Source organism: Haliaeetus leucocephalus, unplaced genomic scaffold (assembly GCF_000737465.1).
Source record: "Haliaeetus leucocephalus isolate CR32 unplaced genomic scaffold, Haliaeetus_leucocephalus-4.0 Scaffold2, whole genome shotgun sequence".
Lineage (NCBI taxonomy): Eukaryota > Metazoa > Chordata > Aves > Accipitriformes > Accipitridae > Haliaeetus > Haliaeetus leucocephalus.
Genome location: NW_010972438.1, coordinates 13,263,634 through 13,281,370, shown reverse-complemented (window position 1 = coordinate 13,281,370; position 17,737 = coordinate 13,263,634). Strand labels below are relative to the sequence as shown.

Below are 17,737 nucleotides of genomic sequence, written 5' to 3'. Positions count from 1 at the left end.
AAGCAAATACTGCAGAGCCCCCATCTCCCAACAGGAGCAAGCCAAACAACCAGCCTTCCCGTGGCCACTGGAGGGAGGGAGACAGGATTAATTTCCCTTCCCTCCGGAGGAAACTCTTCAGTGTATGGCAACATTCCAGGAATTCAGATGAAAAACAATTCCTAAGAGATCAGTTAAGAGTTTGGATGGATCGCGTGATATGCGCTGATGTCTAACCAGAGGAAACTTGGCAAAGAAAGCTGCTTGGCCTGGGGGGGAGCTGAGGGGAGGGCAAGATGTCCAGTGTGGAAAACACTTGTCTTGTAAGAAAACACGCAGAGATGAGAACGGCAGAGGCAAAACAACAGCAGCTTGGGTGCAAAGGACGAGCGGTACCTTCCCTGCACCAGTTTAGGAAGGGTCCATGGCCAGAGAAGCACAATAAACCCTGCTGTGAGGCAGAGCTCCAGGAAAAGCAAGGCTTTCCAGCCTTCCCAAGGTCAGCAGCCTTCGTATCAGAGCCATGCCTTCATTTAGATGAAAAACCATGCAATGGCAACACCAGCAAAGCTCTCCTCAGGTCAACACAGTGAACCCTGGAGCAGGAGATATCCACGTGCTAGAAATAAACAACTCTGGTTCCCCATCCAGAGAAAAAAAAAAAAATCAAGTTTTTCCCTCGCACTAGACTGCAGGGTCAGCTTCATGCTGCAATAACAGCAACAAGCTGCCTGCCCGCAGCACAGGGCAGCCCTTGTGTTTGCCGTATCAAAAGCCCTGACAGCACTAAGCTTCCAGGGCTCACCCCATGCACTTTTAACACCAAGTCCTCTCTTCCCATGCCGAGCATATGTACATCCCATGCTGCGGCTGCTCTGCACCAAAACCCAACCCCGGGGGCACTTGCATGACTGGCAGGTCCTGGATGCTGAACTTTGCACGCAAGACTGATCTGCCCCGTTACTGCAGCCAGCACTGCACGCACTGCAGCCGGCAGAGCAAGAGAAGTACCTGCCCCTCGTGTGCTTTCAGACCTGGAAGAATGTTGTTTAATTGCACACATGATTGGAAAAGGTCATGTAAAATCAGGAAACAAGAAATACCATCTCCCCCAGCCCCAGGAAGGGAAGGAGCAGTCATCCCAGGAGCAGCATGGCCAGAGCCAGAGCCTTGAACTGCTTTGAAGACGCTGTGCCCGACAGGCACTCAGACTGGACAAGCAGCATGGCAGAAAAAGCTTTCTGGACAACTTGCCTGAAGCATTTTCAGCTTCTCAATGAGAGCCTTTGGAAAAGGGAAAGAGATTGGAACTTGCCGCCAACAAACTTTAAAACTCGTGGATAATTTTCTGTTTTAGTCAGGGAGGAGGGGGGTGGAAGGAGTTCTAGAGAGCAGATTGCTGGCTCTCATTATGGAAGCAAGCTTAATAAAATTCATAAAAATATTGGTGGTTCTGCTATGCTGTGCCAAGAATGTGTTAGAATAAAACCTTCTGAGCAGAAGGGAGAGATATAATGTCATCTTAGCCTTGATATGAAAGATCAGCCTTCATCTCCTAAAGCATATCTCAAGGAGCAGTAACTAACACATTTACTTGCCTTCCCTCCAGAGCAGGTCTCTGCACAGCCTCGCTCGCAAGGTCCATCACTGTCGCCGCCTTGTACAAATGGTACTGGGATGACCCTGGCTTGCAAAGAAGTGATAAGATAACAGAATAAAGAGGGAGGCATTTTTTCTTATTGGGGTTTTAATGACATCCCAGTGCAACACAGACCAGCTCAGTTTCCTCCATGGGAAAGCTACATCAAGTTACTTTGGATTTCTTTAAAAAGACCAATCCCACCCTACCCTAAGTCCATGAACTGATGCATCTGAGCACACCGTAGCACTCCCATCACCTCCCTCTTTCCTAACCCGCCATGCCAAAGCAACAGCCTTGTGTTTTGCCATACCAGCAAACAGAGCAGGGAGCAAAACAGAACTCCTGGCAGAGAGCTGCAGTCAGGAAGGAGCAGATCTCACTTTCCAATCCTGCTCTCTTTCCCCTCAAGCTTGCTCTGCTGGTAACAGGAGGATGGAGAGGAAAGCTCTCACACTCATTTCTCAGAGCTTAATTTGGGAACTGAGCAGCCAGACCCTTGGGACCAGAGCTAGCTCTCTGCATGGTACTGATCCTCTTCCAAGGCTTTCTTTAGTCTCCTGAAATGCCCTTCAAACCTTGCCCTGAACTTGTAGGCTTAAAAAGTTAACCACAACTAGGAAAAGCAAAAGGCATGTGTATGCTTGCCCCCTTACCCAGATGCTGATCACACATAGCTTGAAGCTTGTAGCTTGGCTTTGGCCTTAAGGGTCTGTGTGTCCACAGCTGCACCCCAATGTGGCTGCTGTCCCTTAACTAATAGCCTGCCTCTCTGCAGCCCTTGACTTGGTTATTGCCAATAACCCACCTCCAATTTCCAACCTAAAACCCTAGAAACTATTTGCAACCCTAGAAAAGGAGTTCTCTGCCCTTCTCCCTCAGCACTTCTTCAAGGCAGGCAGCTACTCCAGCAGAGCCAGGGCCTTTATTCAAATCAGGCCCCAACTCTGACAAATGGTTTGCCAGTGTGGCCTCTCCTATCTTAATAAATTTGTTATGTCAATTCTGTTTTAGCTTAGAAGGTAAAACAAAAACCTGCTCTGCCAGCACACCCACCCCCTGTGCGCAGAGAACCAAGCCAACCAAGCCTTTGTTTCCGACCACCAGCCCTAGCTCCGTTTGTTCATCCCTGGGAGCTGAGCACAGACAGATGCAATCCAGCTCCCCAGGCTGTGACAAGCTTCACCAGGCTGCCCACAGCAAAAGAGAGAAAAACTCGGTGTCACCCTGAGCACACAAGTCTGTCAATGCACAGCGACTGCGAGCTGTTACGTGGGAAGGTGCCTTCCCCACTGTTTGACCATGACTGCACCGACATGAACAGCTCAAGCCTCTTAAAAGAGGCTCGTTGTTTACTCCAGGCTCTCACAGCACAACGATACTCCCTGTAAGCAGTGTTTGTTGAGTCCCAAAAGCCTGATTAGTGCTTGAACTTTTCCAAGCCCAGTCCTCCCCTTCAACAGCATTAGTCATTCAGATGCTGTTAGTATCCCCCCCCGCAAAAAGAGACCTGCACGTTCCTACAGGCAGCCACAGGGACAAGCCTGGATCCTCATTCCCTGAATGCCAGTCACACTCTGAAGTCAACAGGGGCTGCACACAGGCAGCTCAGTTAACGTCACAGAAACTATTGCAGCCACCCAGACATACAAGAAAGCAGAAGAGAAAACAAGCGTCTGTGTCCTCAGAGAGGAGAGGAAGGACTGCCCAGGCACTTCGGCAGACTCAAGGTCTTGGAGAAAACACATGCTTCAGAGGCTCTGTGAGTGCACTGAACAAGTCACAGTAGTTAAGCAGAGAGGCTGAGAAATCTCCATCCTTGGATTTAATGGACAGCCAGCAATGACAGAAGCACAGGGAGACAAGAAGAGAGGGACAACTTACCTGTGAGGGGCTGCCCAGAGCAACCTTCCGAGATAAACATCACCTCCCCGACACACCACCATGACACTGACCAAGCCTGTGCCACGGTGCTGCTAATGAATAGAATAATCCTGGGAGAAAGGAGCCAGTAAAAACAAGTCAGTGCTTTACACTCATGTTCTAGCAGGACTGTACAAAAGGGTCACCAAGAGAGGAGAGAGGAGTCACGCTTTCCTCATTGCTTGGAAGCCAGGTGGTGCAGAGCCAGCCCTTGGCCTGGGCACGGGAAAATAAGCTGAAGGAGCCCACCAAGTCCTTTCAGAAATAAAGCCACACTGGTGGTGTCAGTTGGTAACAAAGAGGCCACAGCAGGAACAGATATAGTGAAATATACTATTTTATTGCTGCACACATGCTTACACATTCTTCTTAAATATGTTGCTCTGATAAATTTTACAATCTTCTTAATTCAACAAGTGGCTAGTAGTAAATAAAAAGAACAGAGGCAACAGAACACAAAAAGGACACTGGCAACAGAAAAAAAATCAAAAGGTTTTTATTTTGTGATAAAATTATTTGCAGCAAGAATAAAGTGAATTAAAATCTAAGTTTTGACCTGGCTCATCTTAATTAGAGAGCTTGCCTGCATGCTGACCATCTGCTTATGCATGCTTTTTGATAGCCCTATTTCGCCAAAAGGGATGGGGGGGATTAAAGGACCCCGAGTAATTGGACAATCTGATGGGCCTCACAGATGTGACCACTAAGTGCACACAGACAGATGAGGCATTTGCTTGGCAGCCCACGTGGAACTGTGCTACTGGGGAGGCAGATCAAAAGGCCACACTGACCTTTCCTCCCACGTGCACAACTGCAGCCTCACTTGCTCCACACTTAAGGACGCAGGAATGGAATTATTCAAGAGCAGCCATATGGAAAACACTTCCCAGCACTGCTGCCCCTCCTCTGTCTTCTTCCTGCTTTGCCCACTACCAGTGTCCATTTGCTTTAGCAGCTGAGGCATCTGTAGAGAAAAGCATTAGCACATTCCTTGGTAATCCTGTTTCTCCATCTCGTTCAGTACAAGCAGAAGGCAAAGGCCACATTCTGTTCCCTGGTGGCTCTGTGCAAGCCTTGTGCAGGGCTGTCACAACCACTGCTGTGGAAAGCCGACTACTGAGATGTCAGATGCAGAATTTATGCAGAAGGAGCACAGGGTATGTGATAAACTAAACATCCTGCTTATGTTCAGTGTCATCTTCAGCTATATAGGGAGAAGAAATGCAGAGGAACTGAACCAGCTGGGTGAAGCTGTCGGTTTCTGTAGCAGGCTTTCACGAGCCTGACACTCCACTGAGCAAGAAAACAGGCAGTTCTGCTTTCACCCTTCTTTCTCCAAAATATATGGGACTTCATATCAAAGCCTTCTCAATAGCCTTTCCCCTCCTCAAGTTTACTGAGATGCCTTTATCAGTTCAAGTTGCGCTGGGCTCTTTAGTGGTCCTGTCAAAGCCACACTGAGCTTAGAGATGGACATGGAGGTACATTCCACAAATCACACAACAAATGCACAGCTCCTCTCCATGTCACCACCCCAAACAGAAGCACACTCCTGCTGCTCCCTGCTTCCATACAGCAACACACCCTTGCAGGGTTACCTCCTCTTCCCTCACCCTAATATGGCTGCAGAAAACAAACCACAAGAACTCCTTGCACTTCCTCACAAGCATTTTGAAACAGAGTTGAAGCATGCACCGCTTGAACAGCCCTGCCACCACCATCCCCTGCCCCAGACACTTGTTCTGCAAGAGACACCAGTTAAACACAGATGACAAAGTGCGCAAGCATCTGGGCTTCAGTTATGTCAATACACCTCATTCCTGCCCCAGCTCTGTCCCCAGCTTCTGTTAAATGCAACTCAATCCTGACACGCGATTTTGCTGAAGTCCAGCTTCTCTTCAGTACAGTGGCCAAACCCCAGTGCCCGCTCTGCACTGCAACCGAACCCAGCCTGCTAGTGCAAGTGGTGCCCAAAGCCTGCCCACGTACCTGCAAACAGCTTCAACAGATGCCAGATACAGGCAGATGCTCTGAGCAGGGGCAGTGAGGCTGCAGTTCTCACATGGTATGGGAGCATCAGTCTCTCACCTGGTGAGATCAGCAAAGAAGAGAAACCCATCCTCCCAGTACCTCCACACCTGAAGCAAGTCCCTGCCAAACACTGGACTCCAAACCCTTCCTTTATCCATGTGAAGCACCATCACCATTACAGAAAACAACACCCTGAAGCTGCGGGGAATCCGTGCCCAGTTCCCACCTCAAACAATAAAAGCACACCCGACATGGATTATTTCAAGTTCTTGCTTCACAAAGTGACCAAAATGACAATATGTGTTAGTAATGGCAGTCCACTGCCTGAGCAAGATTCTTTATGTGCTTTACACGACGCCTCTTCTCCGTTCCAACTCACAGCACGGCAAAGTATGCCTGGCCTGTGCCTTGGAGACCAGAGACTCTCATAACATGCCATTCTGGAGATGAACAGCTCTGAGGGCAGCCTATTTGGCAAGGCAAGCTTTATGCAGGGGTATCGCCTGCTGATTAGTGCCAAGGAGAAAGAACATCATTACCCTCATTAGGAGTCTAGGGAGACAATACGAGATAACACGACCTACTGCAGAACACAGATTCAAAAACATTCATTAGTACAAACAGTGAATTTCCTGGAGAACAATGAAGCTACAAGGCTCAAGGCTGAGCAAAGCCAGAAGGTTGATGAGTGGGACAGCTGCCCTGCAAGAGACCCAAAAGGCCCCTTTTCCTTTCAAAAAAGATTTCCGGTGACCCCTCTTCCCTGGCCCACCACAAATGGACAAAAAGAAAGGAAAAAGTGCTGTTTCCAAGAAGGTCTTTCCTTCCCCTGTTAGGAAGAAAAGGGGTGCTCTCCCTTTTTTTATGCTTTGAAAGCTACTGCTTTCTAAGAATGGAAGGACTCTGGTCTCTACTGTATTCCCAAAGATGTTTGTTCAGAAAGCAAAGCTTTTAAATTGAGCACTTCAAAGCAATGAAAAGCTAGGGAAGAACTGGAAATCACTTTGGTATTTTTCATCTAAGAACTAGAATAGCAGTTGAAGGCAGTGCCTTCCACATAGCCAAGCACTCCTGTGTCCCTGTTAGGGAAGCACCACCCAACTTTGCCAATCTTATAATGCTGACAGTGAAAGAAAGGCCACCTCCCTTCCAATATACTTATTTGGAGAGTTTAATCTAGTTTTCTTCCTCTGCTGGTGGCAATTCAACAAATACCTGCCATGAACCAGCTTCAGAAGTGTGTTGTTGGGCAACACCCAGCAGGATGGGTCCTAACACCAGGCAGTAGCAAGTCCCCCAGAACAGCTCCCTCACCACCCCCAACAGCTTGCAATCTCCTATCTACATTGTATTGTACAAAGGAGCAGCTACTGATTAGGGCTGAGCTTTGGGAGCTACTTCTGAAAGACGAAACAAAAAACAAAATAAAACCAAACACAAACCAGACATGCAAATGTCCAGACATAAATAAATTAAAAACAAACCATGCTTGAAAGTGGATGGGAAGAAGGACAACGAAGGGGAAGAGAGACATTCAGAGACTTGGACTTGGATGTTCTTGCGCTCTGAGCCAACCTAGTGGGGGCTACGCAGGCTGCATATGACAGGCAGGGTTTGCACACATCAGCACTCAAGCCCTATACTGGCCAGGAGGTTTTCCAGAGCTTCTAGTTTCTGGTTGGCTTCCTCGATGGCACTGTAAGTCTGCACGTTGCTGGTGATGTGGAAGCGGATGTCATCGACTAGAGGAATGGAGTCAGTCTCCTGCCGTTCCTCCACAGCCTCTGCATTCTCTTTCACAGCAGCCACAAACTCCTCCAACTCCACCAGCTGCACAGGGTGGACAAGAGAACCATTAGGAAGACAAGATAGATAAAGGGTTGGGATAATGGGCTCAGCCACTGTTGAGGGGTCCCACAGAAGAAAAGGAAATGCTAAGGGTACACGGAGACTCAAATCTTCCTATCTCTCCTACAGACACTGCTTGGAGACACATCCTGCTCTTCATCCTAAGGAGGCAGTAATACTCCAACAATAAATGGTCACAACTGTAAGCAATCTGCACCTCAGACAGTGCACTGTGATACCCACTAAACTAAGAATCCATAGTTCTGGTATTGGGACACATAAATATACACAATATTCCCTCCAGAAAGGCTACCCAGCAGGAACCAGGAGATGCTGCCAGACACTTTTGGGAAGTGTCCTGCAACAGGCAAGACAGCGGGTGCTTGTGCCCAGTTCAGAACCAGGAGCCACAGATGACTCTGTCCCCACCATGGCTCTCGGCCCCACCACCAACAGTCAACCAGCAGATCACAGCAAGACAGCTGCTCTCTTCTGTGCCCAACCTGACAGAATCAGGTCACCCATGAATGATTTTGCATCAACTTCCCCAGGAACATGTGGTGTGCTGAAGGGTGAGAGGCAGCTTCTGTCTGTCTATGCTACTAAACTGTGCCTGGGCACGGCAGGTTGCTGAGCCCTGCTCTGTGCTACACACGCTGCCAAAATCTCTCCCTGTTGCCATCATCAGTGCATCTCCACAAGATGCTGGCAGCTGCTGATGTTTGAACAGCTGGGGTGGCTCTGTTTGTGCCAACACACCCTTCGGAAGGCACATTGCCAATGCTGGGTCCACAGACTCCCACCCAGGCTAGAGAAGGGGAATGCAAGGGGAACACACAAGCAAAGCCCTACCTTGCCCAATTACTACTTGGGATATTCATCAGCTTTCAAACCAAATCCCTTTTCAGAAGCCAGAATCTGAGTGCATGCTGATGTGTCTATCATCCCCAAGCTATACACTGAACAAAATAACAGCCCCAGAATCATTTCCTTTGCTTTTCTCACATGCCAAAAAGAATTTCACACCTTTCAAGCTGCAGGTGAAAATGTTACATTCCCACGTGAACTGTACAAGCCAATTATAAAGATCTGTCTCGGGACAAAAACACCACATAGATTTTAGTTTATCCTTCTGTATGGCAACTTTCTCCACGAGTCCTGAAACTTCAAGCTATAATCACTCCAGATAACACTTAAATGGAGCATGGAGCCCCATAAAGCAAACTTCAGTGTTAGATTCATTACTTCTGGCTGTTTGACAGCCAAATTTCCCCTGTGGAAACCCCTGCTGTTAGATTTGTCATCCTAGAGGAGACTAGAGATCACATTGATTTCTCCTTTCTATAGCATTATGCCAGGAAGAACGCCCCCCCCCCCCCCCCCCCCAAACCACCAAAACGCATTTCCTGCACAGAGTTCCCCATTGGGTTCTCCAGGCCACAGCTGGTGTATTCAGGCAACACCGTTGTTGCTCTGTGCATGGGGGCTGAAAGCTCGGTGAAAGTCACCTGCCCATCGCACTTGCAAAACTTTTTGGGCAGGTTTTTCGCCCCACAGTCCACAGGGATGTGCTAGACAGCCACCAGCATCTGGCTTATTGCAGTGACATCAGGTACTGCCATACTCCCCATCCTCTGTCCTAATTCAATGTGCTTTGCTACTTAACCACTCCTCATTTTCAGGAAGCACATTAAACCAGAGAGGGCAACCATTTATTACAGACCAAAGTACAATCATTAAATCTGTTGTATCTGTGGCTCACTGTGCAGCTAGATTTACAGGCATGTATGGTAAGTGCAGTGAGGAGTGTTTCTGCTACCTTCTCAATGATCTTTGCCATGTACTCCGTGCACTGGTCCTCCAGTCGGGTCAGCTGGAACAGTTTTGCGATCCTCCAGATGCTGACAACGTTGTCCTCATCGAGGATCTGAGCCAAGGTCCTGCCACAAAGGCGCTTGAGCCCAGGCAGCAGGTACATGTCTGCCACACACAGCACATCATAGGCGTTTTCTGGAGACAGCTGGCAATGGAAAGAGGAGAATTACTGCCCAGTCCTGGTCACTTCACTTGTCTCTGGCAATCTGCCTTCTTCCTTGTGTTTTAGCAGAGATTCCCTAAAGTGTTGTTTGGCCCACTACCGGACAAGTGTTAACGGTACTATGGAGAGACAGGAGCTCAATCTTTCAGGGCTAGCTGTTCCACTCAGTTACCACAGAGGAGTTTAAAATGCTTGCAGAGGCAGCTTGCTCAGCACAAAGCAAGAAGTTTGCCATGCTGCAGCTAACGCCCCTAGCTAAGCACAAAGCAATTCTGAAACACTGAAGTGCACCTGAAAGCTGGCTGCTAAGAAATGTTCAATGTAGCAGTGGAAGGAGGTAGCTTTTACCAGAAGTACTGAAAGTCCTTCAAAGAGACAAATGGAACAGGCTGGCAGAACAGAGCACCTTGTCCCCACTAGGACTTTTCCTCCGATTTAGTACAGCTGGACTCACATTTTGTGAAAAATGTGCAAAATTCTCTTAAGTTCCTTCCTCAAACTGGCTCTGCTAATTCAGCCAGCACAACCTACCTGGCACAGGGACATTCAAGGACAGAAAATTGCACCACAAATAAACTGTAGATGAGGCCCAACTAGGTAAGGAACAGACTCTGCACATCAAATACTACTGGAGCTTTAACAGGCATTCAAACTGAGCTAAATTTGTGTACCAGATGCTCAAGCTTACACTGTGGTAAATGGCCTTTAACATTTTCAGGCTCTTGAGCTAGAGAACCACCCTCCCACTTCCCTCTTGGATACTTTTGCTCCTTGCAAGTGATCTGAGGATAAAAAATGCTGTACATAATGTTGGAGACACCACCTCCAGCTTCACTCAGTCTCTTCCCCCTGGCTGGGCAAATCCTATTTTAGTCAACCATCTGCGTCACTAACCTGGAACTAGAGCCTCTCTCTGCACAGTTCTGTTCCTGCTAATGTGAAGTGCAAAGAGCACAGTTACCCACATCCATTTTAACAGCAAATCTGCAGGATGCAGCATACCCTGGCTGTGGAGGAGGCGAGATCACTTTCATTTAGAGACCAAGCCACACTGGTCTAGATTGAGGAATGGTAACTCTGGTGCAGCATGGTCCACTGCCCCAATAACTGGTCAGCAGCAAAAACACTGCCGTCCACATCTACACATGTGGTTGCTCACTGACAACTGCAAAAGGCTGATTATTTCTTCCCCTACAGCTGTTCACACCAGTGTTTGGAGAGACTACTCACCACAAATGCCTCAGCTGTATAACACCCTGCAACAGCTGTGCAGAAGGATGCAAGATGTATTAGAGGCATGCCACAAGTGCTGTAGTGCCACAGTGGTGTAACAAAGCTCTTGGGGTTATTAATCAAGTGGTGCTTTGTCCTTTCATAAGCTCCAGGAACTTCACAAGTTGGAGGCATTTGAGTCAGTAGTATTGATGGCAGCAGATCCCAATTGCTTGATAGAGGACAAATCTGGCAACCATTCCTCCAAAAGCTCCCCTTGAGCCCACACAAATATTCTGATCAGCAGCTTCTCCTTCTGCTGAGAACCCTTTCTGTCCTCTGCACACACTCTCCCCTCCAACTGCAAACACTGTCACTACTACATGGCAGAGAGACATATAAATCCTTCGGAAAAAGAAACATGGAATTGGGAGTGCTGACACTTGGCTGGAGAAACCCAGGGCAGAGAGAACACCCCACATAGCCTGGTTTTGGCTGGGACAGAGTTAATTTTCTTTCTAGTAGCTGGTATAGTCTTATGTTTTGGATTCTGTATGAGAATAATGTGGGTAACACACTGATGTTTTCAGTTGTTCCTAAGTAGTGTTTAGACTAAGTCAAGGATTTTTCAGCTTCTCACGCCCAGCCAGCAAGAAGGCTGGAGGGGCACAAGAAGCTGGGAGGGGACACAGTCAGGGCAGTTGACCCAAACTGGCCAAAGGGATATTCCATACCATGCGACATCATGCCCAGTATATAAACTGGTGGGAGATGGCCGGCAGGGGGCAGATCGCTGCTCGGGAACTAACTGGGCATCAGTCAGCGAGTGGTGAGCAATTGCATTGTGCATCACTTGTTTTGTATATGCCAATTATTTTATTATTATTATTGTCATTTTATAATTGTTATTCTCATTATTATTTTCTTCCTTTCTGTCCTATTAAACTGTCTTTATCTCAACCCATGAGTTTTCCTCCCCCCTCTGCCCCGATTCTCTCCCCCATCCCACCAGCGGGTGTGAGTGAACAGCTGCATGGTGCTTAGTTGCTGGCTGGGGTTAAACCACAACAGTGTGGAACTTGAGCTGTATTCCTGTTTTCCTGACCATTTTTCCTGGTAGTTTTTCATGACAGATGAACCCTCTGCAGAAGAACCTATCTTGGCTGCTCAGTTTGAAATCCAAACTAGTTTCTGTGACGGCACCATTCTGCATAGAAAACATATGAGCAAGATCCTTTCAACTCCTACACATTGTTGTTGGTCTGCCCTCCTGCTCCAAGTCCAGACATGGCAGCTGAGGCACTCCTTGGAAAGGGATGGCTGCTTGGGAAACATCCTTCCTGTGAGCCATCACAAGGAGGGCAGGCAGACTGGAGCAGTACAAAGGAACAGGGTCACACTGCGGTGCAGTCACAGGGTCAGGAGGATCTCCACAACCCCGACATGCTTCTTTCCCTCTCTGCCGGCCCTTTCAGCGTGCAGCTGAGGGAAGAGTGCAGACAAGTGAAGCATCTGCTCTCTGGCATACCAATGGCAATCCTGCCCTTGCTGCCTGCTCAATACATCTCTCCCTTACGCACATTCCCTGCTGCTACCTGGAGGTGAACAGATCAGCAGAAACAAGGTCACAGCTGCGTGCACTCTCTGTACGTGCCACCTAACCCAGAGCACAAATTCTGCTTGGGAGAAGTGACACTGGCAGGTGCAGCAGCGTCTCTGATCACTGCCCTAATGCCAGAATGTGTTCTGGCATATTGTAGCTAGACCTGCTGAAAGTATTTGCCACAAAACCAAAGCAGGAAGCTGCTTAAATGCTGGGATTTGCTGCACCTTCCATTAGGCTGAAAACTAGGTGGGTTAGGGCCATTTTGTTACTGCTTGTGATACTGAGCACAGCAAGGCGTTGGTCTCCCAGTGGAACCTTTGCCCACCCCAGCAATAAATAACAGTGGAAATAATGACTTGCTACAAATGGAAAAGTAGGCTATGATGCCAAGAGTAAATAAGCAGAATCTCTCAACCTTTCCACATCTCCAAATGTGTTCAATCTGCCATCTACTGGCAGCTGCTCACCTTATCCTTCCACAGAGCCCAAGAGGGAAATCTGCAAAGCCCTGCATTTCTCATGCCAACATACAATGTGCAACCTAATTTCTAAATTTCTATTATGGGATGAAAGACTAGGGATTTGCTTCCCAAATGTCATGCACATAAACTAGATCCCTGCCTGGCTAACAGTAAGTCCCAGTATGTGGGTTCCTGAGACAGAAGTGAGGTAGCAGAGTAGGGCAGTGGGATTTAAGAAACCACACACAACAACCCCCTCCAGATGTTGCAGGAAAATACTACTGTGAACACCTCCAGAATTATCCAGCACAGGAGAAAGGCTCCATGGCTGGCCTCACCTCTGTATCATCACTATAGATGTAGTAGAGGACCCGGATGAAGATGTCTTCTGAGATATTGTGGAGAGTCACCACAGGGATGCTGGGCTGTGTCTGCAGCTCCTCACTCTCACTGAAATGGTCTTCAAGAAGGGCTTTGAAATAATCACTGCGACCACAGAAAAATGCCTGGAGAGGGAAGAAAGACCAAAATACTAGCATCTTTCTCACTGCACTAAACCAAACAGCACTTCCAACCAGCTGTCAGAGCAGCTCAAAGGTATTTCAGAAGTTCAGACTCTGTAACTCTGATTCTTCCTATTTTGAAGCTGCATCTCCAACATTTTTCCATACCTTATTTCTATCCATGCCTACCCTCAGAACCAAAAAAAACCCAATCTGTAAACTTGAAATCCAAAAGTAGCATGGCATTAGGGAAGGAGTTTGAGTTGAAGTTGGATGTCAAAAATCCATTCTTACTGCTGTCTACTTGCAGATCAAACATTCCCCTCTCCAAGACACTGAACTCACAAGCCAGCAGTAGGAGATATTGCAGCTGAATGCTGTAGCTGAATCCATGAATTTATCTCCTCACCTCTGCAAGAAAGGCAAGGTTTGCTGTTTTGTTAAATGGTTTAAATATAGTTTCCAGCTGCAGTAAGATTTTCCAGCTGATGAGGCAATGCTGCTTCCGCAGAGTGTATCCAGCACTGGATGTGTGGGGGAGACAGGTAGACTAGACTCATGGCAAAAAGGACGGAGAATGAAGCACAAGCACATACCTTATGGCACAAAAAGTTGTAATCTGCCACCCGGAAACACACATCGGGACAACTGTTAAAGTTGTCAGTACTGTCAAATGGCAGCTCCCCAAAACCAACCTAGGAAGAGAAACCAGAAAACCCTATCTTTAACATCCATGCTTTAAACACGCTCAGGGTCCCAGCTTTGGACTTCTTGGTCTTCCCAGAAGCAACCATCCATCCATTCCCTCAGCACAGTACAGAGCGCCAGAGATGCTCTGAACACAGATTTCAATGTGAGGAACTGAAGCCCTTGCACCCCTGACAGAGATATTCCTGGTACAAGTTACAGCTGCCTCCCTTTTCCATGGAAACTTCCTGACCCTCCATAGACCTCTGGAAAGCATTTCTGCACCACCTAACAAGGCAGATAACCAAGTGCAGGCAAAGTTTACTTCATGTAGTAGGTATCATAAGCATACTGGGGCTTAGGACTAGCCCTTTACTGTGAAGATGTACAGACAGGTAGATGCAGTAACACATAGATTACATAGATGTATACACACAGATTGTTTGGCTACAATTACTGCCTCACTTGAATAATCCAACATTTCTAAAGCACACTTTAGATTTCTAATTTGATTTGCAGCCAAAGATAGTGTTGGTGCAGTATTAATACTCTAGTGAATTATTTTAACACCAACACACCTCCTCCCAGTCCCACATGCCAACAAAGACAGCACACGCACACACACACACCACAAAAAAAAAAAATCTGTTGGCCTTCTGTTATTTTAAAGTGACACTTCCAAATATTTTCACTTTCACCTTATCGTATATACAGGGTAATTCAATTGTAAAAGAAAAAGTTTATATTCACAGTCATGTAACCAAGACAATTAATCTCTGGAAACAGAAGTTTCCCCTGGTTCCTGCTTTCCAAACACATGCCCTGATCTGCCTGGGCCGAGAAGTTTATTACCACTGTGTCTCATCCAGGAAAGTTACATCCCAAGTTTGCACCTGGGAAAACCCCAGGCTGACCATGAAGATCAGTCTCCCAATTGCAGACTACCTACGCACCGTTTCCAACGCGCCTGCCTCCATCCTAACTGAAAGCAACTGACTTTCAGCTTTACAGAGGAGCCAGATGACTCCTCCCTCCCAAACTAAAGAAAGACACAGCCTGCAATACACCGGATTGGTGCTCTCAGCCAAGCTCAGTTTGTATGCAGTGAGGTTTCTCTCACAAAACAGCTTCTAGGATGTGGCAAGGCACCAAGCTGGCAAAAGCTCACACCACCACTGAACATGGCAATCTGGACCCATTTGCCAAGGTCTTTGTCTGTCCACAGCAATATTTGGCAGCTTCTGATTCCTAATCGCAGGAGAGTAAGCCCAGTAATATTCAAATTGTGCACATGGTTGTCACAGTAATGCTGCCTCTCCATAGCACCTCCCTCCTGTAAGTATTTCCCCATTGGGGAACTCCTCTCCCAGAAGAGATACAGCAATTCAAGGAACATTCCCCACCTCATCTATTACCTGCTTTCCGTACAGCTGTGACACAAAGGGCACCTCCAGCATTGAAGATGAGATCAGATCATCCCATTTGTAGATTCCCCAGGCTGCTATTTTGCTGTAATCTGTGTTTCACGTTTCAAGGCAATGAACAAATGGCAGTCTGGGGGTCTGCAGCCACGCTCTCTGTGGCATCGCATTACAAATGCTAGTCGTCATGATCCAACTGCCTGCTCTGTTTGCCTTGCTGCTATCCCCACCCTATGCCCACTGCTTCCATGTCCTCTCCTAGAAATTCTGACAGGACTTTCAAGGCTACAGCTTTGCAAGCACATTACAGGTAAAACAAACCTAGAAACAGGCTTTGATAAGATGCCACTCTTCATAGCACAAGAATTTTAACTGAGACATAAACTCCACATCTCCTACATGCATCCCTTCTTTGCTCCCCTTGTCCAAAGGTAAATCTTTAAAAGGAATCCATCCCTCTGGAATGGACATGGGACTTTTATTTGCCTCAGAGTTTGTCTCCTGAATTACAAACTCCTTCAGGCTCAATTCCCTGCTTCTAGCCTTGCCTGGTCCCTGCTCTGATGCTCAGGTTTACAAGGTCATTTCCAATTCCTACTACAAAAGCACGTTCACGTCTTTGTCTCTCCTATTCAGCATGAAGTGGCTTTGCAGATTTTTCCCTTTTACTCCCCTCTTAAGTCTCTACTACTTCTACCCTCCTCCCTTGTCATGCCTGAGGAATTTAATCTCCCTTTTCAGGGTCTCCCTGTAGAAAACTGGCTTATTCCTCCCACCTCCCCATTCAGGCAACCTCCTCAGCGTACCTCTGTCCAGGCAAACCACAGCTGCCAAAGTTAAGTATGTTGCCCAGGAAGCACAAAACAGTCTAGCCTATGAGATGCAAACACATTCACAATAACTCGTTCACCATACAGAAATATTCTCAACACCTCTGGAGCATAAGACTGCTTCACAGCATCTTCTAGCCATCACATGTGGAGGACCAAGTCTTTGCTGCTACAAATTTGCTATTAGTGCTTAAATAGAAATGTTGCTGGAGGCAAAAACATAAAAAACAAATCAGTGGCAGCAATTTGTACCTTGGCCAGATTATCTCAGGAAGAAAATTGTAAATTAATTACAACACAAAATACAGGGGTTAGCAGTCCAAGAGAAGATTACCAACCCATAACCAGATGCAAGTGGATTGGATAAAAACTAAAATTGGAAGAATGTTGTAAATAGTTCAGTTAATCTGCCTCTGCCAAATGGGCAAAGCAAAGCACAGGAATAACTGCCATGGACAACCACGCTACACAGGTGCAGAGACAGACAAGATGGAACCCATCTACTTGTTTCAAACTGTTCTTTCTACACATTACAAGATTTAGGTTTACCCCAGAAGTGACAAATGGTCACATATTTTTCAGCCACACCAAACGTCTATACAGATGGAGAGAACAGTAGTTATTTCATGGCAAACTCTGACCCTTTTACGTCTGATTTTGTCTTGGTTTGGAAAATAAGATTTCACTTAAAAGGTAATAAAAAATGAGCTACAAGGAAATGATGTGCCTACAGTCTCATATACCAGAAGACCTGGAGTCTCTAAATCAGAGGTCAGCTGGCAGACACAAGATGAAGAGCTAGGCAGAGAGACAGTGGAAAGCCACATGGTTTTTGACAGTTGCCTGGCTTTTGATGGTATTTTACTTAAATCTGTCACTGCTAAACTTCATTGCAACAAACCAAAGAAGCAGCTGTCGTGGTCAGAAAAATTCTGGCCATTACTAGTTTTAAATCAAAACATAGACAACAACCACACTTTTAAAAACAAACACTGAAAGAGGAAAGGCTTTCAAGTACAAACAGGAATGAGAAACAAGATACCAAGATTACAAACATGTTTAAGAGTTCAAAGAATAGAAAGTTCTCACTCTAAAAACTAATAACGAATTCTGATAGGATATCAAATGCTAATTATTGTTTTAGTCATATAACATATTACTGAACTATGAAATTGGGATGCATAGTTTTCTGCATCTTTCAAGTATCAGAGACATTACATGCAAATTATTTGTTTACAGTGAAACAAAGTTGTATACATCCCCATTTCCTGTAATATGGCATTACATGACATGCAGCAGCTCAGAATGTCTCTGCCAAATTCTGGAAATACTGGCTTTTATCCAGAAGCCAAATACCTATTTTGTTCTGCATAGGCTGGAAAAAAATATATGTTTCTCTTGAGGACATGGATGTTTGTACATGACTATTCATGGTTACACAGTTTGTATACTATTCCTTGTATGGCATCAAACCCTGTAAGAATGAAGATGTGTGACTCCTCTATCCAAGAAAAGATGCTTAACTCACAGAATTTAACAATTTGCAAACATTAGCATGA

General features: G+C 46.5%; 1 protein-coding gene across 7 annotated transcripts in view; it reads right to left on the bottom strand.

Annotated features, from left to right (window-relative positions):
* Positions 1-3,862: 3,862 nt before the first annotated feature.
* Positions 3,863-17,737, bottom strand: part of ABTB1 (ankyrin repeat and BTB (POZ) domain containing 1) — a 29,837-nt gene continuing 15,962 nt past the window's right edge. For 5 of the 7 annotated variants that reach the window (XM_010571851.1, XM_010571843.1, XM_010571865.1 and 2 more), the window contains 4 exons: positions 13,837-13,935; positions 13,076-13,243; positions 9,240-9,440; positions 3,863-7,402 (listed from right to left, as the gene is read on the bottom strand). In XM_010571851.1, the coding sequence (XP_010570153.1) occupies positions 7,196-7,402; positions 9,240-9,440; positions 13,076-13,243; positions 13,837-13,935 (675 nt within the window). In that variant the 3' untranslated portion in view covers positions 3,863-7,195. Of the gene's footprint in view, positions 7,403-9,239; positions 9,441-10,688; positions 11,076-13,075; positions 13,244-13,836; positions 13,936-17,737 lie in introns of those variants that run through there. The other 2 variants (XR_774634.1, XR_774635.1) reach the window with 2 other exon arrangements.